Source organism: Poecile atricapillus, chromosome 3 (assembly GCF_030490865.1).
Source record: "Poecile atricapillus isolate bPoeAtr1 chromosome 3, bPoeAtr1.hap1, whole genome shotgun sequence".
NCBI lineage: Eukaryota > Metazoa > Chordata > Aves > Passeriformes > Paridae > Poecile > Poecile atricapillus.
The window spans coordinates 113352895-113376827 of record NC_081251.1 but is presented as its reverse complement, the minus strand read 5'-3'; the positions used below and the strand labels follow the sequence as shown (position 1 = coordinate 113376827).

At 39.0% G+C, this 23933-nt stretch overlaps 1 protein-coding gene across 2 annotated transcripts; it reads left to right on the top strand.

Annotated features, from left to right (window-relative positions):
* Nucleotides 1-2404: 2404 nt before the first annotated feature.
* Nucleotides 2405-23513, top strand: SANBR (SANT and BTB domain regulator of CSR). 2 transcript variants are annotated; one of them, XM_058836817.1, is made up of 21 exons: nt 2405-2569; nt 5535-5700; nt 7564-7750; nt 10876-10969; nt 11962-12200; nt 13043-13101; nt 13735-13895; nt 14696-14782; nt 14900-15010; nt 16744-16867; nt 17034-17186; nt 17371-17576; nt 17954-18053; nt 18532-18564; nt 19218-19317; nt 20303-20397; nt 20517-20545; nt 20638-20711; nt 21340-21428; nt 21789-21880; nt 22291-23513. In XM_058836817.1, exons 2-21 carry the CDS (start codon nt 5551-5553, stop codon nt 22325-22327), a joined length of 2220 nt encoding a protein of 739 aa, XP_058692800.1. In that variant the 5' UTR covers nt 2405-2569; nt 5535-5550; the 3' UTR covers nt 22328-23513. The 2 variants fall into 2 exon arrangements, with proteins under 2 accessions (XP_058692800.1, XP_058692799.1); XM_058836816.1 differs by lacking the exons at nt 2405-2569; nt 7564-7750 and having other exon boundaries at nt 5566-5700; nt 20514-20545.
* The last annotated feature ends 420 nt before the right edge of the window (nt 23514-23933 follow it).

Below are 23933 nucleotides of genomic sequence, written 5' to 3'. Positions count from 1 at the left end.
AGGTGTGGCTGCACCAGGAGAGTGTAGAAGAGGAGATCAGAAAAGAGAGATTGTTGAAATATTGCTTAACCTAAGCATTAGGCAAGCAGCTCTTATTTTGAGGTCTGTACGTACTAAGTTACCTTTATGTTATTCTTTGGAATTATTTATATACCTGTAGCGGAGCTAGAAGTCTGTAACAGAGCTTTGACATCTATTTACATAAGATTTTAGTTTATTCTTACTTAAATCTTACTGATACTGTTTAGTAGATCAACTATTTTCTGCTTGAATATGTGAGCTACTGACAAATGCCACTGCTGAGTGGTCCTCAGGGTGCAAACAGAACGTGAGCATGCACAGGGTCAAAGCTTTGTTCAGCTTTCTGAATAATGAATTTAAAAAGCTCTGTTTGTCTAGTAGAAATAAATTGGACACTTTGCACAGATTCAAAAACTCTTCCTTATGTGGAATTAGACTCCATCTGGGATATTAAGGTTGTTCTGACTCACTTGGTGGTCTTGGTGAAATTTGCTACTGAGGTAAATACAAAGCAAATGCAGTTTCTTACAAATCTCATCTGTTGGCAATGAAAACTTTCCAGAAGAGGTGAAAACTTGGAAACCAGCACAGAGATTTCTTCATAAACAAGCGCAGAAATACTCTTGTGTGCAATCATAGCAGAACTGTGCTTGTTTTGCAAAACATAACACAGGAAGTTATATTCTTATGCAACTCCTTCCAGATTTTTATTCATGCAGGTGTGGCCCAAGTATTGAGATTGGTGAACATTTTTGGGTTGTAAAGGCAAATAGTAATTTGTGTGTGTCCACAGGTGGTGAGGCCTATCCTTTTATCTTCTCCTTGTATCTTGGACTGGTTCCTTTGCAGAGCAGTTTGAAGCAGCTTTGGGCTGATAAATCTGTCCCCTGGGTTCTGTGGCCATGTGGAGCTCAGCCCTCAAACAGCTGGATAATCTCTCCTTGGAACAAGTGTACTGGTGTAACTGGTTTGACTGGTACCAGGCATGATGTCAGTGCAGGGCACCTCTGGCTCTTTCTTACCTGCTGTGAGCAATTCCCTAAATTTCACAATAGTCACAAAACTATCAGACTCGAGCAAATGACGGGGATTATTTGTGCTGTCAGAGTATAAACACAGTCTTGTGGTTCTAGAAATGAAAAATACAAAGTGATAGTTCTACTACCCTTGAATTATTGTGACTGATCTAGCACAGTCTCCAGAACAGCATATGAGTAAAATTTAAAATATTGATTTTTTTTTTGTTTATTCTCAAATACTGATTGTGATATTTTTCTTAATTAAAAAAATAAGCGGGGGGGGAGGGGTGTCCGAATTTCTGCCGAACAGCAGAGATTAATTAAAAAATCTGTTGTGCAGTTCTCTGACATACCATCATTTTTCCATTCCTCATTAAATAACTGGATGTCATCATAATGCAGCAATATTCCAGCATTAGCTCATTCTGTGGCTGGCTGTGGGGTGGTGTGAAATCAGTGGGTTTGGCTTTCCCTAAGGGAAGCTTTCAGACTGACTTAGAGAATTTAGATTTCAGACACTTCTCTAGATCAGGGGAATAATATTTTCTGATTTTTTCTGTGTTTTCTTTTTGCATTCTCTGTGTTCATTGTACTATTCCAGAGTTTACAAGTGGAGATTTTGGAAAGAAAATTATTAATGCCCCTGATTTTTGCCAGTTACCACCAAAGAACAGAGCTTAGCAGCGGGATTGGGAAGGATTGTTGTGTGGGAAATGGGGATCCGGGCTGGTCTTTATCAGGCACGGGTGGCTTCCCACAGGAAGCAATTTTAAAATGTTTGGGAATACTTGGTACAGTAGTAGATATGCAGAAGGAACCAAACAGTGTGGGTGAAAAAACAGGATTGGGACTGTCTGAGCCTTTGCAGAGTAACTGGTGGCCACTCCCAGTGTTTGGGCTGTTCTGTGTCATTAGCTCTAATTTCAGTGCTCTGCTACTGGGTTTTTATGGTTAACAGCGTATAACAAATGAGCTGGGCGATGCGGCAGCAGAAGGAGAGGGGCGGCGTGACGTCACATGGAGCGAGGCCGCTGCCGCCGTGACGTCACCCCCCGCCGCAGTGAGCGGCACCGAAGTCACTTGTCCGAGGCGCGTCGTGACGTCACCGTGACGCCGCGCGGGGCGGTGCGTTGCCGAGGCGACCGGACGCCGCGCGCGGGGCGAGAGGGGGCGCTGCCGCCGCCGCTGCACTGCGGCAAGGCGGGGCCGCCGCGCGCCTGGGGCGGGAGCGCTCCGCGCCGCCCCATTGGCTGTGCCCGGCGAGAGGGGGCGTGGCCTCGTCACCCGCCCCGCGCCCATTGGCGGGGCCCGCCCCCCCTCACGGCGTTCCCGCCCCTCCCCTGAGGGCGGGGCCGGGCGGCGCCGGCAGCTGAGGGCGCGGCGCAGCGGGTGCGGACGGGGCGCCCGCGGGTCCCGCTCGTACCTCGGTGGAGCCGAGTCCCGGTCCCGCTGCTGCCCCAGCACGTCACAAGGAGGAGCCCCTGCCCGTCCTGTCCCGTCCCGCTGACCCCGCGCCTGGGAACCGCCAGGTAAACCCGGGAGAGCGCCCGGGAGGGGTCCCTGTGGAGAGCGCCCGGGGGGGGCGTCGGTGTCCCCGCTCTGAGGCTGCTGCACTTGTAGGGTGTCTGAGACCGGTTTTTATTTCTTTAATTTAAACGCTTTATAATTTTTAATGTTGGCTGGTACGTGGGCAAGCTGCAAAGTTGCTGTTGTTCCTCTCCCCCGCCTCATTCTGCACCATCACTTCCTTGCGTCTCAGGGCTGTGGATGGAAACCTCGTGCCCATCCCACCATCTTCACCTTCCCTCAGGTTGTGCGGGTGCAAGGGGTAGTAGTTCTTCATCTCTTCTTCATTAAAAAAATAACTTTCTATGATTTGCTTTAAATAATAATAAAAAAAACCTAAACAGATTGTGTGTTTCCATAATGAATTAACTCCGGAATCCTTTGCACCACTTGATTTGGAATTCCAGTATTAATAAGAATTCCTGTTCTCACGTATCTTTCTATGTTGTGCGTCTCAAACGAGTTGGTCAGAGTTAAATAATTTGGAAACTTTTTTATTCTCCAATTTTCATAGTGGAGGAAGGGGTTAACCTGAGCTTTCCTTGCAGTAACAGAGCAGAGAGAATCTGTAGAAGTTGCTTTTTCTCTTAAGAATGTGATTTATTACAGGCTTTATGTTGCTGCTTTTAGAGAGTTCTTGCATGAGACAGAATCTTGCACGTGTCTTTATATTTCCAACAGGGTTTCCTAAAGGACAAAAAGGCAAATATTGAATGTCATGTATAAAGCTGCAAAGAGAAATCCCATGCTCTTTCCAGAATATAAATAAAAATACTTCTGTATGCCTGTAATTGTCTTCCCTCATTTGTCTTTGCAGTGACAAGCATATACAGAACTGTATTTTAATGTGCAGAATAAGCAAATAAAGAAACCTGTATGAGAGACAAAGACTTGATTCTCTCTGAATGTGTCAGCACGTTTTAGAGCACCTGTCATCCCTTCATGCTTGGGCTGCTTCATGGTCCACAGGGTTGGTGTGTAGTAAACTCGTTCCCACTGAAGCACTCAGAATTGTTCCCTGCAAATTACAGACTCCTTTTTTTTGTTGGTTTTTTTTTTTCCAAATGGTTTTCCTTCTGTTTTCCTTTCTTTGATTACCCAGTGTAATCATCCCATAGCAGTAGCCCTCAAAATGGTGATTTATGGAATATTGACGTTGCTGGTAATTTTACTCACATTAAGCCTATTTTATGGTGGGAAACCAGGGGATTATAATACTCCATCATTTACTTATCTCATCCAAACATATTTTTAAACCAGCTGCTCCATGTGTATGAGCTAGCACAAGAAGTCAGCTCTGTGTTTCATAACCACTGGGGTTTGCCCCTGGTGCTGACCTGTTCTGGCCCGGTTATTTCTCCTCCTGACAGCAGAAACGGGAGCTGTTCAGGGGCTGAAATGTAATTGCTACCGACATCTGTCTGCACACTGACAGAGAGAAGTCTCCACCACAGAATCACCACTGTGACACTGCTTGAAAGTGCTCTCAGGGTGAGGGATAAGGACACAGTGACTTCAGGGACTGATCCACTTTTGCCTGATAGTGGCATCTATTTTACTTGGAATTTTGGGCTTGTATGATCTGTGAGGACCTTTCTATTTTAAAACTGGCTATTTGGTGTATTTTACAGCACATTTCATTTAGACAGAATTGCTAAAATGGTATGAATTTTTCTATAGGACTTCTGTTTTGTGGCTTTTTTTCTTCTTTTTAAATCTCATGACTGTGGGAAAGGAAAGATTTCTCTCAGTGGGTTCTGGGTTTTTTTTCCTTCTGATTTAATTCAGCTGCTCTTTTGAGAGGATGAAAGCTTACAGTTACCTGCTGCTGTGATTTCTGTTTCAACCAACAAAACAAGCAGAAAAAAGGGCTGGAACAGCTTCTAGAGGGAGAAAAATCAGGGCTATTTTGTGTATTTTAAGCATCTTTTCTTTTAGAGGGTGGTGCAAAAGAAGCATCTATGTACAGTATGCTTTTAGTAATAAGTTATCAGGTGTTATCTAGTTGTATTTTCTCTCAAATTATCTATAATTCTTGCTTTATAAGTCAAAAATCTGTGTGTGGCTTTTAAGTTCTGTTATTAAGTACTTCTAAGTCCCTCCTGAGCTCTTTGGCCATGTGTTACTTGATCATGAAACTCTTAATTAATGGCTGGAGTTCTTTCCCAGCATAAAACAAATTAGTACTTTGAACTTTTACTCTGTTCCCTGGTGCTATACATAAAATCCATTTAGAGAAACAAAAAAAACCCCAACCTAAATATAATCCTGTTTTATAAAGTGTTTTCTGCTGTTCTTATATGCTTTGTTCTGGTGTTCAGCTTGAAGCTGAGGAATAAAGGGTTTTTGGAACTGCTAATAAGGAGTTAGGAATGTCTGGTGTTTGGGATGAGAGTTGAACAAGATTCAGGTGCTATTTCCTGGCTCCGAAATGTTGATGGCCCTTAAACTGGTATTCTTGTTGCTTGACTTCTAAATCATGGCAGTCAGGTGTGCTGAGCAGATGGGCACAGCAAGAGGAGAGAAAGCCGAGAGTAGGTTTGTGGGAACTGTACTTGAATGTGAGTAAATTTATATTAAAATGCCCCTCTGTAACTTAGGCTGTTTATTCTGAGATTTTTGAAGCCTTTCTCTTGTGTTCTCTTGTCTCTGAGGCCTCAGAGGTGTGATTTCCCCTCTGGAAAGAGGCAGCTCAGAGGATCTGTGGATAATACCTGCTGCTCTTGGGCTGGGTTTGGTACGTTTTGCACATCTGCTTCTCCCTCAGGGCTTTGAGAATATGTAAACTTTGTCAAAAAAAGCCTCAGTACTTGACTTTAATGCTGGGGTAAACACTTCCCCCAGTAATTTATGGAGTGCTGCAGGTAAAGTAGATCAAGCTTTAGCAAACTATGCAGTGAGACTTGCTAAAAACTCTTTCTTTTCTAGGCTTAAGTAGCCAAAGATGAGTCGTGGATTCTCAGAAAACAATAACTTCCCATATGACAACAACCAAATGGTTTTGGATATGATCCTGTGTTCCCTAATTGGTGTTCCTCAGCCTATCAACTGGGACAGTGTGGCAAGGCTGGTTCCAGGATATACATCCAAAGAAGTGAGTTCACTAATAAAAGAATTTGAATGCTTTATGGAGAAGAAAACATTTCTGGGAGGGAGGGAGGGAGGGAAATTGAAGTTAAGGGGTTTCTTTCCTAAAGTAATTTGCTGTTAATTGAAAATATTAAATGAGCAGTAGATTGAAAAGAGGTGGGGAGTTTTATTTTGTTTCTACAGAATCTGAACATTGAGAAATGCTTTCTGAATTGTCTTTCATTAGAACTTCTATAGAATAAGAATTACCAGAAAGGAAAAATTAAAAAGTGGATTTTAAAAAAGGTAGCTGTGCTACTGCATTCCAAACTCCATAACTAAGACTTGTATGGAAACGATGCCAGTGCGCACTAACCCTGTGCAGGTTGTAGTATCCTTGCTAGGAAACCAAGTTTCCTACTTTTTAAAAACCTAGTTTTCAAAACCTAGTTTTCTCTATGCTTGTTGTTCCAGCTCTAACCAAGGAGGGGTTACAGATCTCTATCAGGTAAAGAGTGCAGTTGCATCTTTTTTGATCCTTCCAGATGTGGATTTTTCTTTCTTTCGCTGGAGTAGAGTTGGAAGAACCTCTGTAAAATTACTTCTCTTTCTGGATTGAAAGTGAAATGCTTTTTTTTTTTTAAATAGTAATTTTGGTGTTTTTCTGAGAAGGGTGTAAACTAAGAAAAGTCTTTTTGCCCTTGTGATTCAGCAAAGCTGAAAGAAAACAAGCCAGTGGTCTTGACTTGCTTGCAAACCTAATCATGTGTGTCAGCTCACATTTATAGCAGTGCTATTGTGCGTTGCTATAACCTTGTATTTCGAACATAAAAATAAAGGATTGGGTGTAGAAGCTTCTGTGGAATGTTACTGCCTTTCAAGTGCCTGGCTGAGTGCTTGGGGACGTCTCTGCTGTTCACCTTTCAATGTGCAGACAGCACTGCGCGTTAAGCAGATAAAATAACACTGTAAGCGAGCCCTCTCCTCAAATTAATTTGTACTATTGATTAGTACATGTCTGATTACTCTGTTTTTAAAGAACTAAATGTCTCAAATATGTGAAGTTTCTGTTTAAGGCAGTTACATAAAAGCACAGATATCCCTTTATTTATCCCTTGTATACGTGTGACTGGCATCACAAATTTGAGACACTGTGGGTATCAGAAGGATGTCCCTGTGTGGCCCTGGCATGAAGCAAAGTGTGTTAACTCAACCCAAAATAAATAAATAAAAACAGCTGCTAATGGAGCCCAACACCTGTGTCACAGGAGGTGCACCTGTAGAATTAAGTAGATTTATTTGTATGTGCAAGTTACCTCTGTGTAGGACTTTGCTGAACCAAACCTATAATTTTGGTTGTGTTAGAACAAATTTATAGAATGGAAAGACTTTCTAGTTCATCAAAAACAGGTGATGGGAAGTTCATAGAATTGCAGTGGAAAGCAGCAGTGCCTTTTGTCCACATTGCAATGGAAATCGTAAAGTAAAAGAATAATAGTTGTGAATCAATTACTATAGCCACTCTTGATAACATTTGACCACGTTTATGGTAAAAATACTAGTTACAAAACGAGAATTCAAACTCTTCCCCATAACTTGCTCTTTGAAAACTGGGCTTAAAATCACAGGGTTTAAGGAAATGAAAGTTGAAACAGGTTCTATCTAATTTTTTCTCTATTAGAGTCTTTAATTATGGTAACTCTTATTTTGCTGTGTATTTACGTACTTTGCTGATATCACTAAATAGGAAGCATTCATGAGTTTGATATCAGTAACTGATAACTTTCACATGCAAAAATGTGCAATACAGTATCCATCTCAAATCATAGCTATTAAAAATGTGCTGAAAGCTACTGCTTCATTGTCCTATCATTTAATCTTGTGACAGTGTGCAAAAAGGTTTGATGAACTAAAAAGCAGTGGAAGTTCACCTGTTGACAACCAATATAATCCCCTGATGGCTGCTGGTGGGAGTCCTGTGGAAACTTTAGCTACGTACATCAAATCCTCCTTGCTCGATTCACAGACAGAGTTTCAGGAGCCTGCTATTGGGCAGGATTCCATTACTATAACTGGTATGTTTTTAGTCATTCTGAAATATATTGGCTTTGATAATCAGTATGTGCATGCTTCTGTCCTGAGTGGCTAAGTCCACCCAGGAAAAATAGTCGTTCCTCTTTGGAGAGTTAAGTATGAATATAATGCATACAACAAGGCACTTGCCATTAGTTTAGTTTAAGAATCAATGTTTGCTTGGGTACTTTTGATAATTTGTCCTTCCAAGAGGCGTAAATCCTTCTGCTGGATTCTGTTTAGGATTTTTGGTGGTGTGCTGTTAACCCTACAGCCATTTGAAGTCAGGTTAAGCAGCATTATTAAAGTAACTGGAGAGTATTGTGAAGAAAAGCTGCAGGAAGCTGAGGGGGTGATCCCTCAAGGGCAAACCTTCCTCTCCCAGATACAAGCCCTGTGTTTGCCATGGATGGGCACAGAGGAGTTGGAGCAAAATGTAGCTAATTTATGCTTCAAGACTATCTTGAGATGCCATAAAATGTCTCAGTCAATTATGTGTTCCAGTAATTATTGGGCAGAAGAGGAGCAGACCCAATAGTTGTAAATTCAATCACAGCACAATTAAATATTGTTAACAATTCCTTTAGTACTACTTCTGTCAGAAGTTGTAATTAAATGTGTGTTATTCTCTGATTTTCAGTACAGAGAAGTTCCAGTGACTTTAGAACTTGGTAAATGCATTTGCATGAGAAATTTGCTTCAGTGATGAATAAATAATTTGTGTTAAAAATTAAGATGACAGTGAAACGTTTAAACAATGTGTTCTCTGTTAAAATGTCCTTTACTACAGCTTTCACTGTCCTCTTTGCAGCAGGAAGACATCTGTTTGAACTTTGAATAAAATGTTTTTAATAACTCTAATCAAGGGATGATACTGGAAAACCGTATATGGAGTGTCACAACTGAAAGTGTTTCCCATCAGCTTTCAATTACGTGGTTCCATTGCTGATGTGGGATGAATGCTGCTGGCACCCACAGGTCCCTGTTTACAGGATTAGCAGCTTCCCAGTAGGCAGTTAAGGAGCTAACTCTGCTTCTAGAACTCATTAGACAATTAGTGCATGTTTTCTTTTTAACAGTGTGCTACATGTAATGAGTATTTATGCAGTTAAGTCCACTAATGTAATGTTTCCTTCTACAAGATCCTAGCCTGAGATTATTCTCTGTTTTCTTTGTGACTTTGGATAAATAATTTGCCCTGTTTGAGTGTAATTTGTTGATAGGAAATTAGGGTAATTAATCTTTTTTTCTCACAGGGTGGGGTGAACTCGCCTTCTTAGTATTTGTGAGGTACTTCTACCTTTCAGAATTGGGGATTTGAGTCAATCCTATTTGTAAATGTTTTTTTGTTTAATTAATTGCTTCCTAGTGGATTTATTCACATTAGTTTATTGTTAGGATCAAGAATTTTGGGCTTGTTTGCCTTTGTTTGTAGTCACAAGTAACACCAAGAAAAAGCAAATCAGACCATACTTGTTCTGAGCTGGATTCTGGTTTTGGCCGAGTTATAAAAGATCATATAATACTTGCTAATTGCAAGGCAAACTGCTGGTTAGTCCTTCTGATTACATCTCATTACAGTAAATAAGCAGGGAGGATAGCCTGTCACCCAAAGTATTTGTTACAAGGTTTCAAAAGTTAATCAATTTGTAACCTTTGGTGGCGAGAAGAAAAATATAAGCGTGGTGAAGTTCAGATGTCCTCATTAATTTGGCTGTGTTGCATATTCTTATCAGCCTTATTGCCTTCAATAAATCGCTTCACCATGATCACAATGAACTTGTTAATATATTTGCAGACAGAACTCTTTCATACCATCTATTTTCGCAGTACCTTCTTTTATAACTCAAACCTTTGATTCCAGCCCAGGGTTCCCACCTCACCTGCAGTGAGGATGGCTGTCCAGAAAACTGTGGCTGGAGCAGCCTTTTCCAAGATTTTACTGGGAGTGAATCTCTCCCTTCTGTTAACTGTGCTCCCTCATATTAAGGTCTTTCTAAGACTAAACTGTGCAAGCACCTTTGGCTGCACCTTTGGAGAAAGTTTTGTTTCTTCTGCCTCCAGTGCAGTAATTTTGCTTTCCTGAGGGGCATAACTGCTGTGTTCTGAACCATCTAATTTTTGCTGTCAGTCTGCTGTAGTTGCTCAGCCATTAGATGAAGAGGTCTGTCTTAATCTTCTTCAGCCTCTTACATTACTTAGAAGGGAGATGATGTTTCTGGAACTCCCAGAAATCTGAGAGAATGGCATAATCATGGAAAATCACCACCTTATGGGTTTTCAGTGGAAGACAGATATGTGCCCTTGCATTGTTTAAAAAAGATAATGATCTTTCTGACTTCTAAGCAAGATCACTGAAGTTCCACGTTGCAGCAATCCATGCACAGCTGGCGAAGACCTTCATTGTTTTAACCCTTGATCCAGAGCTCTGTGGATTTGGTGACTGAACTCCTGAGCTTCACTAGGTTGTTGTGTGCACTTTCCACTGCTGGTAGTGCCTTTGTGAAGACCAGTTATTTGAAGTGCATCTGTCCTTTGTTCCTGGAACAACCTCAGTGGTGTAGCTCTAGGACCAGGCAAATTTCATGGTCTGCTCTCTTTGAACATTGTTTGATATGATCAGCTGGTTTAAGCCATATGTGTGAGAAATGTAGCAAAACCAAACACACCCTAAGTGTCTTCTGTGCTTCTCTTTGCAAGCTGCTTATTTCCAAAGCTGGCACGTGGTAAGGACTGGGATTGTTCTCAAGTTATGTCCTGGCAGAAGCTTTGATGTGGCAGAGTCTTAGGAGCCACGTCCCACAAAGCAGACCAGAAGAGCTAAGGGGATGGGTCACATTCCCAGAAGGAAGTGCTGGAGGCAGTGTGTCTCATGCTCAGTGTTGAGCTAGGAGTGATCTGGATTTGTAGCCAAGTGTCTGGGCGAGCCAGCAATGCTGTGAGTTCCCATGCATGGCACTCAGAGCAGGAATCTGGATTGTTTAGTAGCCCTTATGGAAACAGATTTGTTGCTAGCTGTGCCATTGCTCCACCATGACAGCCGTACTTCAGTTGCATTTCCAAGATGCTGAAGAGCCAAAGGTCAGGAGCTTTTGTTCTAATGCAGCCTTTTTTCCTTACGTTGAAGGAAGACCCAGTGCAGCCTCCTCAAGGAGCTGTTCTTCAGAATCTGAGAAAGGTCCTGTACATAACAGTGGAGAAAGCACTGATGAAACCCAGGGGTAAGAAGAGCTTTGTGTGTTTGTTATCTAGGGGATTGTAGAATTGACAAAAAGACGTCTAAATTGCTGTAATTTATCTACTACCAGAAAGAAAACAGCTGGAAACAGCCTAATGAATAAGAAGTTTGGAAACCTTCCATTGCTACAGAAATTCAAGGAGTTGGTTTGAGAATGTGTTGTGTGCAATAAGATATTTATAACTCTGTGCATACTGTTCCTCTGGGTGATTGATCACTGCTGTGGCAGGAATGAGAAACATACCTGGTTTTATAAAGGAATGAAACAGGACTGATGCTCAATTGCACTTTAAAAAATACTCTTGAACATAGTTTTGTCCTGTGTAAAAGCAGGAAAAGAAAGCTGTAAATGAAATTTTCCCATGGCTTCCAATAGGCACCCAGGTCACTTTTATTCCATCACATATCCCTGTTTTCCACACTATATAATTACACATAGAATAATATTTGATACCTAAGCATCTTTCTGTAGAGACAGCATTTACTGATTCTAGCTTTGAGCATTTCTTAAGAAATAGAGATTTTTAATACGCAATAAACCAATTCTTAATTTCCACTGATAAAAATTGCTGTTACTGTCCTTGGTGCCTCAGTGATTTAGGCACCCATTTCTGGTTATTCTTTGAAAGAAATTAAGAAGGGAGAAAAAATAAGTTCTCCATGTAATTCAGGTAGTATCCTATAACAAACAGGTAACAAAATTGAGGAATGGAGATAGAAATTTTCTATTTCTGCTGCCTTAATTAAATCATTCTGATTATCTGTAGAGGATATGCCTCTGTCTTCTTCACCTATTCAACTATAGTTTCTATTAATAGTTAATAACCACAATTTGTTTTCCCCTTGTTAATAAAACCCTGTTGGTGACATCTGGGTTGCAATGCATGGAACAGAATTGGAGATGAAGTCGTTGGGATTTGATGTCCTGCTTGGCTTAGGCTCTTAATTTGCTTTGTGGCTTTTCTTTCTTTCAAGGCCAAATATGGTGATCCATGTGTGTGATGAAGCCAAAAACCTCAAGGAAGATTTTGTGTGTCCTCGAGACCTCTTGATTTCAGAGATGAAATACTTTGCTGAGTACCTGTCAGTGGATGCCCAGCGCTGGGAGGAGGTGGACATTTCTGTGCACTGTGACGTTCACATCTTTGACTGGCTGATAAGATATGTCAAAAGGAATTCCAAAGAGTTTGAGGCTAATGAAATGCCTACTTTAGGTAAAAGCAGATAATTTCTTGTAGTTCATTAGTTCTGTATTAATTGAAGATGAATGGTTTTAATGCAGTTCATCCTCAGTCTGTTTCTGACTGTTGTCAGTTATTAGAGTATTGCAACAGAGATCTTCTGGTCATTTCAGCAGAAGGCTCTGCTTTGCCAGCACTGACAGCTTTGAGGAAACATGCTGAAAGTTGAAGCAATAAAAAAGCCCTAATATATTTTGGGGTGTGATGTCTTTAATTAAGACTCTTCAGACCTCTTCTGACCAAGGACAGAGTGGTAGATTTTAAATGCTGATGATTGGTTTGTTTGTTTCCCCTCTGCTCCCTGTTGGTACAATTGCAACGTTTTCTACAATTTCAATGCAATCCAATACAATGGTAGAAGAGCCTTTGTGGATTTTGAGACAAGTTTTTAATTTTTTAATGAGCTTTGCTACCACTTTTTAAAATGTAACTATTCTCTTTGTAACTTGCAATGTGAAGGTTATCTTGAAAAAAAATCTCAGCTGGATGTGATGGCTACAGATGGAAGATAATCTTATGTAATTGTTTAGTCATTGTGTCCCTGTGAAGCCTCATTTTCTAATTTTAATAAGGTTCCCGATTTTAACAAGTTTTCCAGGTTATAATTGTAGTCTGGCCACTGAAATGGTAAACCAAAAAGTTATTTCTTAAGATGGTTATAAGGTTCTGTATACTAGAAGATGGAATGACAAGTTGATTGCTAAAATAATGGCTAACACGGATGCTAAATATGAAAAGGGAGGGATGGGATATGAAATTAAAAAAAAACCAAAACCACATGTAAAAAACCCTGCCTTTGTTCTGTTGCCTTCTAGAACCATCAAATGTCATCTCAATCCTTATTTCTTCTGAGTTTTTGAAGATGGATTCATTAGTAAGTATTAAGAAAGATTGATTTTTTCTGACATGAGGGCACAGTTAATTACCAGGTGTCTTAACAGCTTGTTTGTTGTGCTTTGGCTGTTACATAAACAGGTGCTGCAATGAGAACATTTTGAGGTTTTTAACACTTTTCCTATTCTGTGCAGTACTCCAATATTTGCAGAATCTCGATGCAGTAAAACTTAAATTATTTCTAAGTGTGATAGTGTGATCTAGAGTGCTTGTTTTATATCCTTTTTGCATGAATGATATGCCTGCAATTTAGGATCTGATTTTCCAGCTCTGTATAAGGAATAACTGCTGACTTTGTTAAAATGTTTGTCAAAAGTTCTGTCATTGGGGTGACCCACAGTAAAGCACAGATGTTGAAGTTGGGATCCATGTGTTTTGTGCTTCTATTTTAACAAGCAATTGGAAGGTTACTGAAATTTTTGGAGGAGAACATAAACTAAGTAATCTTAATTCAGCGTCTCCTATAGGCAAATCTGAGGCTTGTTTTTTTATTTTGAAGTTGAACTGAAATAGTTTTCCAAAACATCACACTTGAAATAAAAGTCTTGAAGCAATTAGTATGGGGGTTTTCTGTCTAGAATTCCTTAACATTCATATTTCTATTTGTTCCTAGGTAGAGAAATGTATTCATTATTGTCACAAAAATATGAATGCTATTGTAGCCACACCATGTAACATGAACTGTATCAACGCTAATCTTGTTACACACATTGCTGATCTCTTCAGGCACAATGAGGTGGAAGAGCTGAAGGACAAAAGAGACAAATTTAAGAGGTAACTTTTTTTGCCCTGTAATACACTTCTGAAGTGCTGTTGAGCTTTGGGATCATATTTCATAACACCTAAGACTGTGCAGTTTGAAATTGTATGTTATATATATTCTCATGGAATGTATTTTTAATGCATGATATAATGGTGTGAGTTCAGAATTTTATATTAAAATTTTGAGCAAAAGCAAAGAGCCACACTAGGAGCATGGCATGGGCAAATTATTCATGAATTCTCCCATGGGAGCTAAGATTAGGGTGAGAAACCTTTTATGGGATGACATGCTCCTTATTGGTAGAGAATGGTTTGGCTTCAGCATCCTGTGAACTCCAGTGTTTGGACTTAGAATTCAGGATGGCTGGGAGGCTGAATAGTTGTGCTGGAATGTTCTTTCAAACATCAGGACCTCAGCTCAGTATCAAGATAAGGGCCAATTACTGGAGTGCAGACTGACAGGCAAGCAAGGTGAAAGGAAGGGAGGATTTTAGTCTATAGGGATGAAGGTTTAATTTTAGAATGAAGTGCAATTTCACAGCAATACTCACTAATAAAAGGTCTTTTAGTCAAGGTAGAAGCTGGCAGTTAACATTGGCAAGCATTTAAATAAAGAAAAAAAAAATCAAAGTATCACTTTTGTCAACCTTGTATAAAAACGAGATTAACATGATAATTTAAAGGAAAATTATATTAAAATTTAGATTCTGTGAATGACTTTGCTTATCAGAATGTGACTGTTAACATCACTATACATAAAGCAATTTTCAGGTTTTTTTCTAATGGGTGAGCTGTGTTGCTGTCATTAATAGTAAACTTTTCTGCAAGAAGATTGAGAGACTGTTTGATCCAGAGTATGTAAATCCAGATTCTAGAGGAAATGCAGCAACTTTATACAGGTATGGGCTTTTTATATGGTGGTTTCAATAACAAGGACAGTCCCTGTGTTTAGAAGTCCTGCTCTTACTCCAGTGCTTTCTTTCTTTCCTCCTTTCTCTTTTTTTTTATAAATCTAGGTGTTGTTTATGTAAAAAGCTGCTAACCAAAGAAACTGAAAGGAGAATTCCTTGTGTACCAGGAAAAATCAACATAGACCAACATGGGAATATTGTCTATGTTCATATAAGGTAGTGAATATATATATATATAAAATGCTCTTCAATTCTGATTTTGGGTGATTTTAGAAATACTTACATACTCAGATACATTACAAAATTGAGTCACAGATATGTAAAGAGTGTATGAAGCATCTCAATTTCTTGTATTACCTTGCAAAAAATGGGGTGTGATTGTGATGATGTACTACGGAAATTCATTCAGCAATGCTGCTGCTGAATGGAAATGGGAAAACTGCAGCCATGATTACTGGGAGGGCTATTTTTGGGTTGTGCTGCTTTAAATAGAAGATACTCAGCTAATTCTTCCATCAGATGGTTTTAAGGTGTATGCAGTTGATGACAGATTGAATTAAATGCTGCATTTCTGCAAGTTTTTTTAGTGAAAGATAGACCTTAGCATGTCAGCAAAGAATGGCTGAAGAGGATTTTCTAGTCTGACTTTCTACTGTCAGATCAAACGCTCAACCTGCTTAAAGGCTGCTATAAATAAACGTAGCCAGTTGTTTTTCTGTTCCTGAAGTATTTGTCAGAGGAGCTTGCAGGACCTGTTCTGTATATAAGCCTGATTCATTCGGCACAAATGTTTAACTGAGTTCTGTCTGCCTGATCCATGGCTGTGAACAGCTGGATTCTCCTGTTAATGAAGATGAGTCCATGATCAGCTGCTGCTCCCTCCCTCCCCACATGTCCCCTTTAAGGAGGATGGTGGGAGATTAATGACAGGAGACCTTTCTCATCAGATCCATTTTGTTCAGAACAACCAAAACAGTTCCATATCAGCTCCCACCAGTTATTCCAAGATTTGGAGTTAAGTTCTGCCTAATATCTACATAGAACCAAATCTTGTGCCCCTGTCCTGACCTATTTAAGGTCATTGGTGATTAGTCACATAAAATTCATTAATTGTATTACTTCACTTAAGCTGAGTGTATGTGGCTGCTCTGCAGTTCCCAGCTGATAAGTGTGCAGGGCTTTAAAGTTACTCAGAGGATTATCTCGATTCTAATTATTTGCCTTGTGCTACTTATGATGCTTTGCTACACAGAATATGTTCACTGAGAAGTGATGCTGCCCACTAATGAATTCAGGCTCAGGAGCTAATACAATTCTATCTTTAATGATTTAAAAATAGGTTTCTATTTATTGGTCCTCTAGTGGTGCCTAGAACTAACTTCCCACTGGAAATACTGCTTGCTTTGTCTAGGTTAGGCACACATTTAACAAAAATTGTCCAGGTCAGGGCTTAAAATTGGGAGGAAATTTTATCTGCTCATTCTGGAGATAACATGCCCCACTGCAAGTTGCATATCCTCTTTTGAATTCTGAAGAGGTGTATCTCATTTGAGCACAAGGAAGGAACAAAGTCCTGTATTTTTAAGACTACAACTGCCAGGTATGCACCTTCATCAAAAGGGCACAAGCTTGTGTTTTCAAACTGTATTTCTTAGCTAAGTAATTATTATTGTGTTGCAGATAGATAGAAGATGTTTATCTTAGCTTGTAAATTTGCAGTATGTGGATCTTGAGATGAATCAAGCTCTAATTCTTTGTTAGGAGTGAGTTTAGGATGTTCTGAAAAAACAAAGGCTCTTCTGTCATGCTCTGAATTTAGTAATCATTGTCTCATATTGTATCCCTTCTCTTGTAACTACTGGAAGCTTTCCAGATTTTCTGCTCTTTCTCCACTTCATGGTTCTGGTGGCAGGATCAAAAGAGTCAAGACTGATTTTTTGCTTTTTCAGAGACAAAACCTGGGAAGTGCATGAGTATTTAATTGGCCTTCACGAAGAACTGAAATCCTGGCGGGACGTTTATTGGCGTCTTTGGGGGACTGTCAACTGGTTGACCTGCTCAAGATGTAACCAGGTTAGGTGATTTCACTTTGGCTTGTGGTGGGTGACTTTTGGGGGGTGAAGCAGGGATTAAAGCAGTTTGGAAAATGTGGTAATAAAGCTCGGTACACATTCTTTATAGCGCACAATTTTTACTTCCATGGGTCATCTCACCTCTCCCTCTCTTTTTGCTAATGTAGTCTTTCCTGTGCACGGAATTCTCCCACTGCCAGTACCATTCGCAGCCGGTTCTTTATCCAGGTGTAGCAAGTGCTCTGGGCTCCACTGGCACAGGAGTGTATCCCTGTTGTAACCAAAAAGTTCTTCGGTTTGACCCTACAACCCTCCCAAAGGTACTTCAGCTCAGCTTTAAAAGAGCAGGACACATGGTGGGGTGGGCAACAGTATGTTAGGAAAACTGACCTTTTTTCTAAGTGAGGATTGTAATTCAGAAGTTGAGCTTTTGTTATTATACTGGCTGAAATCAGTTCTTCCCATTAACTCAAATATTTGATCTTTGGCCTCTGTGTATTGCAGGGCTGCAAAGTGAGGGATCATATGGTGGAGTTACGTCCAGAAAGTGAAGAGGGGGATGCTTTGCCATCTCAAAGTGAAGAGGGGGATGCTTTGCCATCTCAAAGTGAAGAGGGGGATGCTTTGCCATCTCAGACTGCTCAGATCCTGAATGATCTGCTGCATCATAGAGATGTTATAGTTGTTCCTTTCACTAAGGATGAGAATAGGTAAGAACATTGTATTGTGTTACTGAAATAATTAAGCCTTCAACAGTGAACACGTGTCCTTGTTATATTTGAGTTCTCTCCCATTTCAAAATGAGTCATAGGACTTTCTAAGGGTAATTTATTTTTGGTTGTTTACTTGGAAATTGGGAAGTGAAGAACAAGAACTTTTTCCTTTTACTTTTCAAGAAGGCTTTTAGTCACTCCACCTCCATAAGCATTCACTGTGAATCTTTATATTTTAATGTATTGCTATTAAAATGTTATGTGGCTGACTTGGAGGTCTGTCTGCTCTCTTGATACATGTTGAGAAAATTGAGACTGATTCTGAAGTAGTAGAATAGAAATATTTATTTTTGGTTTATTTATTTCTTTCAAAGTGATTCTGGTATTGGGCTTGGTGATGACAAAGGCCTTGAATGTGATGTGCTTGTAGAACCAAATACACCGTGGGGCCCCAAAACTGGAGAAATCAATGCTGTGAGTTCTGATGCTTTTCCTTCTTTATTTCTAATAGTGAGGACTCTTTGAAGAAGTTCTTCAAGAACTTTTAATAAAAATAAACACTGGCTGAGCACTATAGGATAGGTACAAAGTACCTGGTTGGTGAAAAAGCAAAACTTTTCCTGTGTTGCTGGAAATACTTCAGTACAAAGATTCCCTCCTATTTTGGACTGATTTTTGATGAAAAAAATGAGCTGTAAATATTTTCAATGCTAATCTTACTTTAACTAAAACATGAATTGACTGCATTTAATTGGTCATTGTTTTTCAACCTGGTTTGGTTTAGTTATTCCAGCAAAATTTAGAGTTCAAGATGGGAGGAGGCCTGGAAGTTACCAGTGTAGAGTGCTGTTCTGTAACATACCACTCCTATTTTTAGAATTCCTCTCACTTTTTTATTTTAATTATTATTAGATCTTTAACTTATATGCCTTTTCTCTCTTTCTGACTACAGTTTTTGTCTCTGAAGAATTGGACTTTGCAGCTGGTTAGTAAAATATTTTACTGATTTTAAATATTTGGTTTTCTGCACTAGCAGATAACTAGCTTTGATTTTTTTTTGTCTTGTTTTCTAACAAATGAGACAAAAAATGTATTTTTTTGCTTTAATTTGGAGGTTGCAGTATAGCAACAGTTTTTATAAGTATGGAATGTGTGAAATACTACTCTGGCCTTAATATAAATGAGAAATTCCTTTGAATGTTTTTATAAATGGCAACAAGCCACACTAGCACTGCATGCATCAGTTATTAATAGTTTTTTAGGCTGACAGAAACATAAATCAAAATCCAAGTTTTTGAGTATCTGTCTCTCTTGGCTGGTCTGAGGTGCTTCACGTCTTCATGGTTAAGCTTCATCATGTCTCATTACAAGGCACTTATTATCACTTACTTTAGTGTGTTTGTATATTTAGTGTATATTATATATATAGTGTATACTTTAGTGTACATTCAAACAATGCAAACATCTCATTACTGAGCATTTCCATAATTCTGTGCTTATCTGTTAGAAATTATTCATGCTTTTGTCACTGAGACAGGGAACTGTACTGGATGGCAGCTCCTACCAGACAGATTAAATCATTATTTAATAGAAACCCAGCCTCACTTTTAATCTCTGGCTTTTCCTGGTGTTGGTTAGAAACAGCAATCACTGTTATCTGAAGAGGAGGAGTACACCACGGGCTCAGAGGTCACTGAGGACGAAGTGGGGGATGAAGAAGAAGTGTGCAAGAAACCAGGTACATCAAGTCTTTACAGTCCTCCTCTCTGGAGTTATCAGATAGGGATTTGAGGCAGCAGAAGTCCTCTGTAAGCAAATTTTGAATATTAGGCATTTCAAAAATAAAACACAGTTACTTGAATTTTATCCCTAGTTTTTCTGTGGTTAGATACAAATTATCTGACTGCTCAGTGCCATCAAAAATCCCTGGCAAACATGACAAGCTGCAACTATTCATGTCTGAAAAGTCCCTGTAATTATCAAGCACTTACTTTGCAGGAAACCCTCAAATTAATGAAATTTCATGTAATAAATGTTGGAAGAAAAGGTAGAAATTACATGGCTGCTTTTACATGCAAAAAAAAAATTTGCAGAGTTGTCATTTGATTACATGGGGGAATGACTGGTTAATGTAGCTAAAGTTGAGTCTGCATTGAAGCTAAGCTTTATATGACCAAAAAAGACTTTAATTATTTTTATTTTTTTAATGTGATAATGGGTTTAGGAACATGGAAAGCCAAAAAGCAACTTCTCCTCTTCACCCTACTAATGATTCATTGGAAGAGAGGCAGTTCTTTGTTCTTTTTATCTTTACTCAAAGGGCAATTAGAATTGTACCAGTTTAAAAAATTATATAAGTTTTGAAAGAAAATGTTTGTAATTTAAATTTAAAGTTGTTTGATCTGCTATTGCTCAGAATTTAGTCATTGAATTAATATGATCAAAAAACATAGCTTGTACGTGCACTTATTTTTAAATGTAAGAAAATTATGCTGTTATGTGTAATCACTCTGCATTTTAAAAACATACTTGAGTTTCTCTATATTTCTCATAGAAAAAGTGTTTGAGTAATGAGTGTTAGCATGCCTGCAACACTAATAAAAGGAAAACAGCCTGTTGATTTACACTATTTGAAAGAAATAGAGAGGAAAAAATGCTTCAGTAGCTCTGCAGTTGAGAAATTCCAAGTATCTGAGGGTATGAATAAATATTTCTTCCATTAGCAGGGAGAAAGGAGAAATTAAAGAAATCCTACAGGCACCCCAAGAAAGCGGTTTCTTCACCTAGTGTTCAGAAAAGGGAGAAGCCATCTGATAAGGTAAAATCACAGCTGTGAATCCAAGCCCTCTGGCTGGCTTAAATAATGAGAAATTTTCTCTAAATTTTGGAGCTGACCTTAGAAAACCATATTAAATGTGGTTTTTTTTCCTTCAGCAGTCAAGTTCCCGAGATGTTTCTCCGTTCATGTGAGTCATTTTTAAAGCCCTTGACCACACATTTTAGTATCTCCCTCATTTAAGCCGTTCCTGATGAGAGTGTGTGCACCTTTCTCTTGCAGTGTGAGCATGCAGCAGAACAAATGGGATGCCTCCAGGTCCCTGAGATTCAACCAAGATGCTCAAAGAGAAGATGGTCTGTTTCTGCATGAGTTTAGCTTTTATAAAGTTAATATTATGCAAAGAAAATGATCCAGTTAATTTTCTTAAAATGTAGTTACACCCCTGTAGGGTGAATTTAATCTCAGATACAGCAATGGGATTTGGGGTGTTTGTGTGATTTATGTGCTTTATTTGGAATGTCAGCACAGAACCTACAGAGATGTAGTTGTGTCATCTCATGATTATAAAAATATGCAGATATTTCTTTCCTGCATCCCTGTGGCATTTGTTGTCTGTGCAGATAAATAAACATCCACTTCCATCTCATTCCCAGTCTGACTAAAACTATTCAGAATTGGATTAATTTTTTCTGTCTTTTTTAATCTCTCCTGAGACTCTTGTATGAGCTTGCTGTTTTAAAAATCCTCTGTCTGAAAACCATTTCCTGAGATTTTGATCTCAGTGTAGTGCCTCAGGCTGATTCTGGTATCTGCCAAGGCTGCTTGAGGATTCAGCAGGATTTAGGATCTTGGTTGTTCAAGATTTTTATATGAACTAAAAAAAATTACAAACCCAGTATCACTAAAGTCTGTGTCTATTCCTCCTTGTGTTCAGTAGCCATGAAAACCTTTATTCTAAATATCCTTTCTTATTTCTGACAGATCAAAGAAGAATGTCTGAGATCACAGGGCACTTAATAAAAATGCGACTGGGAGACCTTGATCGAGTCAAGTCCAAAGATAGCAAAGAAGTAAGTTTTGTCCTGGCAAAATGTAGTGTTTGCAGAGTTGAAGTGAGCCTTGGTTAACAAAAATATTAACCACAAATTAAAATAACATCTATTAAATACTTAAGCTGAAGAATTAATTTTATTAATCTTCATTTTGTCCCAAGCATGATTTTTTGAGGATTAGAGTTTAAAGTAATCTTTAAAGGTCACTGCTTTTAAAAACTGCTCATGGAAAATAGAATGGGTTTAAAAAAATCAGTATTGGATTGTAATAATGGGCAAAAGTATGCCATAGGTTGTGCTGAATGTTAGTGTCACTGATAACATTGAAATCATATCGAAACTTGATTTTTTTTTAAATTTTTTTTTTCTGGATTCCAGTATGCAGGAGGCATTTATTCTAGACTTGAAGCTCAGATAAAAGCCTCAGCACAGATGAGTGCACGACAAAGCAATGCTGAGAAGAATCCCAAGTAAGATTTTAAAATCAAAGCAAGAAAAACTCATGGATTTTTGGGGGTGTGGGGTGGTGGGTTTAAAAGAAATACTTTAAAGAAAAACATGCCTCGTTTCACACATTACTTAAGGATCAGCTTCCACCAGGTTAAGCCATATGAGGTGTGAAAGCTTCCCTTTGTCTCCCAGTAGAGCTGGGAGAATGAAACTCTTGGAGTTGGGGGAAGGTTCACTGCAGCTCCAACATCATTTTCTTTTTGGGAAGTTAGGGAAAACCAGAAAAGTGTTAGCTAATACTTTTAGCCTGTTCTTCATCCACCCTGTAAAACAAAACTAAAACACCCACACACATCAAAAACCTGCATTAATAATGTAAAATACCCTGCATTAAAAATGTAAATATGTTTCTTGTGTGTTTTTAACCCAGGTCCAAAGCCCGTTTTGGTCAAGGCCGTCCAACATAAGGAGTCATGGACACACTTTAGCCAGATCTCATTACTGCTTCCTGAAACTCCACTGCACTCTGACATATGGAGAATGCACATCTCTGAAAGCTTTCCAGTGACTTATTTATTACTTTAAGCCTTGTAAATTATTTTGTGCTATAAATGAATGCAAACCCGATAAGGTCTGTACTTATTTTAATTGTAAATATACTATTTCTTAAAGTTAAAAATTTAATTGCTTTTTTTAGGCTATTGCGTTAAGTTGCATAGAAAATATTTTATAAATCTACAAAATTAAATTATCAGACTAACTTTATTTATGGGGGAAGACACAAATACGCCTTTTGGTATGCTAGAAATACTGAAAAGGAAAAAGCAAGACTACTGAATTCTGAATGCAGTCAGCAGCATTAACCAGTCTCCTCGTGTATTTATATTGTGTTGTATTTGATGGTACATTTTAGGTCAGTCTTCTGGGGATTTGCATTTAAAGTCCATGACAATACCTGTCACTTAGGCTAGTTTAAGCAAAATTTTCATGGAGTTCTGGGGCTTTCTTGTGTACACCACACAACTCCCACTCTTCTGAAGGTGGGTAGCAGGTAGGGACTAGACCTCCAAAGATGCTCTCAGTGCCATGATGGTGCATCATTGCATCTTGCATGTGAACCATTTGCTTTTCTTGTATATGAAATTTGTACCCATCCCAGTTCCTGACCCCTCCTGCACAGGACAGTGCTTTGTTCCCTTCTAAAACCCAAACCTTGTGATGCAAAGCAGTTCTATCTGTAACTGATGCTATGCCACTAAATTTCTGAGCAGATCTCCTATTAATTCTGCATCTTGCAACAGAAATGTATCATTACAAAGGCTTGTGCACGTAGATCTTTTGGGTCTAGTTACTTCCTGAAACCTGCCTGATTAATACTGTTTAGAAGTCAGATGCACTTTCAAGTTCTGTATTTGGAGCAATAGAATACAAATTCAGGGCTACCCAAATGAAATAACTTGCCTAGAAAATACATTGCATATTAGCAGAGAAAATGGCAATAATAATGATGGCTGAATTCAAGGAAACACGTTCTGACTTTTTGAAGCAGGTGGAAAGAGAGCTCAGGGAAAGCTTATTCCGACTCCTGGCTGTACAATAAATTGTGAGTTTGGAATTAAGTCAGCAAGTTCCTGGGTGGGAGGGTGGGAGTGGGTTAAGGAGAGGGAGATTTGTTGAAATGCTCTTCTCTCCCCTGGGCCTTTTTTTGTTTGTCTTGTTTCTTGATGATTTTCGGTAGCTGTTAGAGGACTAGGATAGCAATACTTGAAAATACTGCTGTCAAGGCGGAAGAGTTTTATTGAAACAATTAAAAATCAGTATTACTTGTGTGTTTTGTCCAATGCTGTAGCAAATTTGGAGCCCAGTGAAACCAACAAGCAAAATTGGATTCAGTGGCTTTGATTTTGGACAGGAGCTGTAATTTTTCAGGAGTACTTTAATCTGTATCAAATAAATAAGGTTTTGTGAATGCCTCAGGCCTGCTTGCAAGTACTAATGCAGTTTGAAGCACTTGTAGTCAATGCTGGAAAACTGATTGTTGTTTGTTGAAAATACTATAAAACCCATCAGGTA

Coding starts and splice junctions, on each gene's coding strand:
- SANBR (XM_058836817.1), top strand. CDS start 5,551: ATGAGTCGTGGATTCTCAGAAAACAATAACTTCCCATATGACAACAAC. Junction 17,577..17,953: donor TTCACTAAGGATGAGAATAG/GTAAGAACATTG, acceptor TTTCTTTCAAAG/TGATTCTGGTATTGGGCTTG. Junction 21,429..21,788: donor AGTCCAAAGATAGCAAAGAA/GTAAGTTTTGTC, acceptor TCTGGATTCCAG/TATGCAGGAGGCATTTATTC.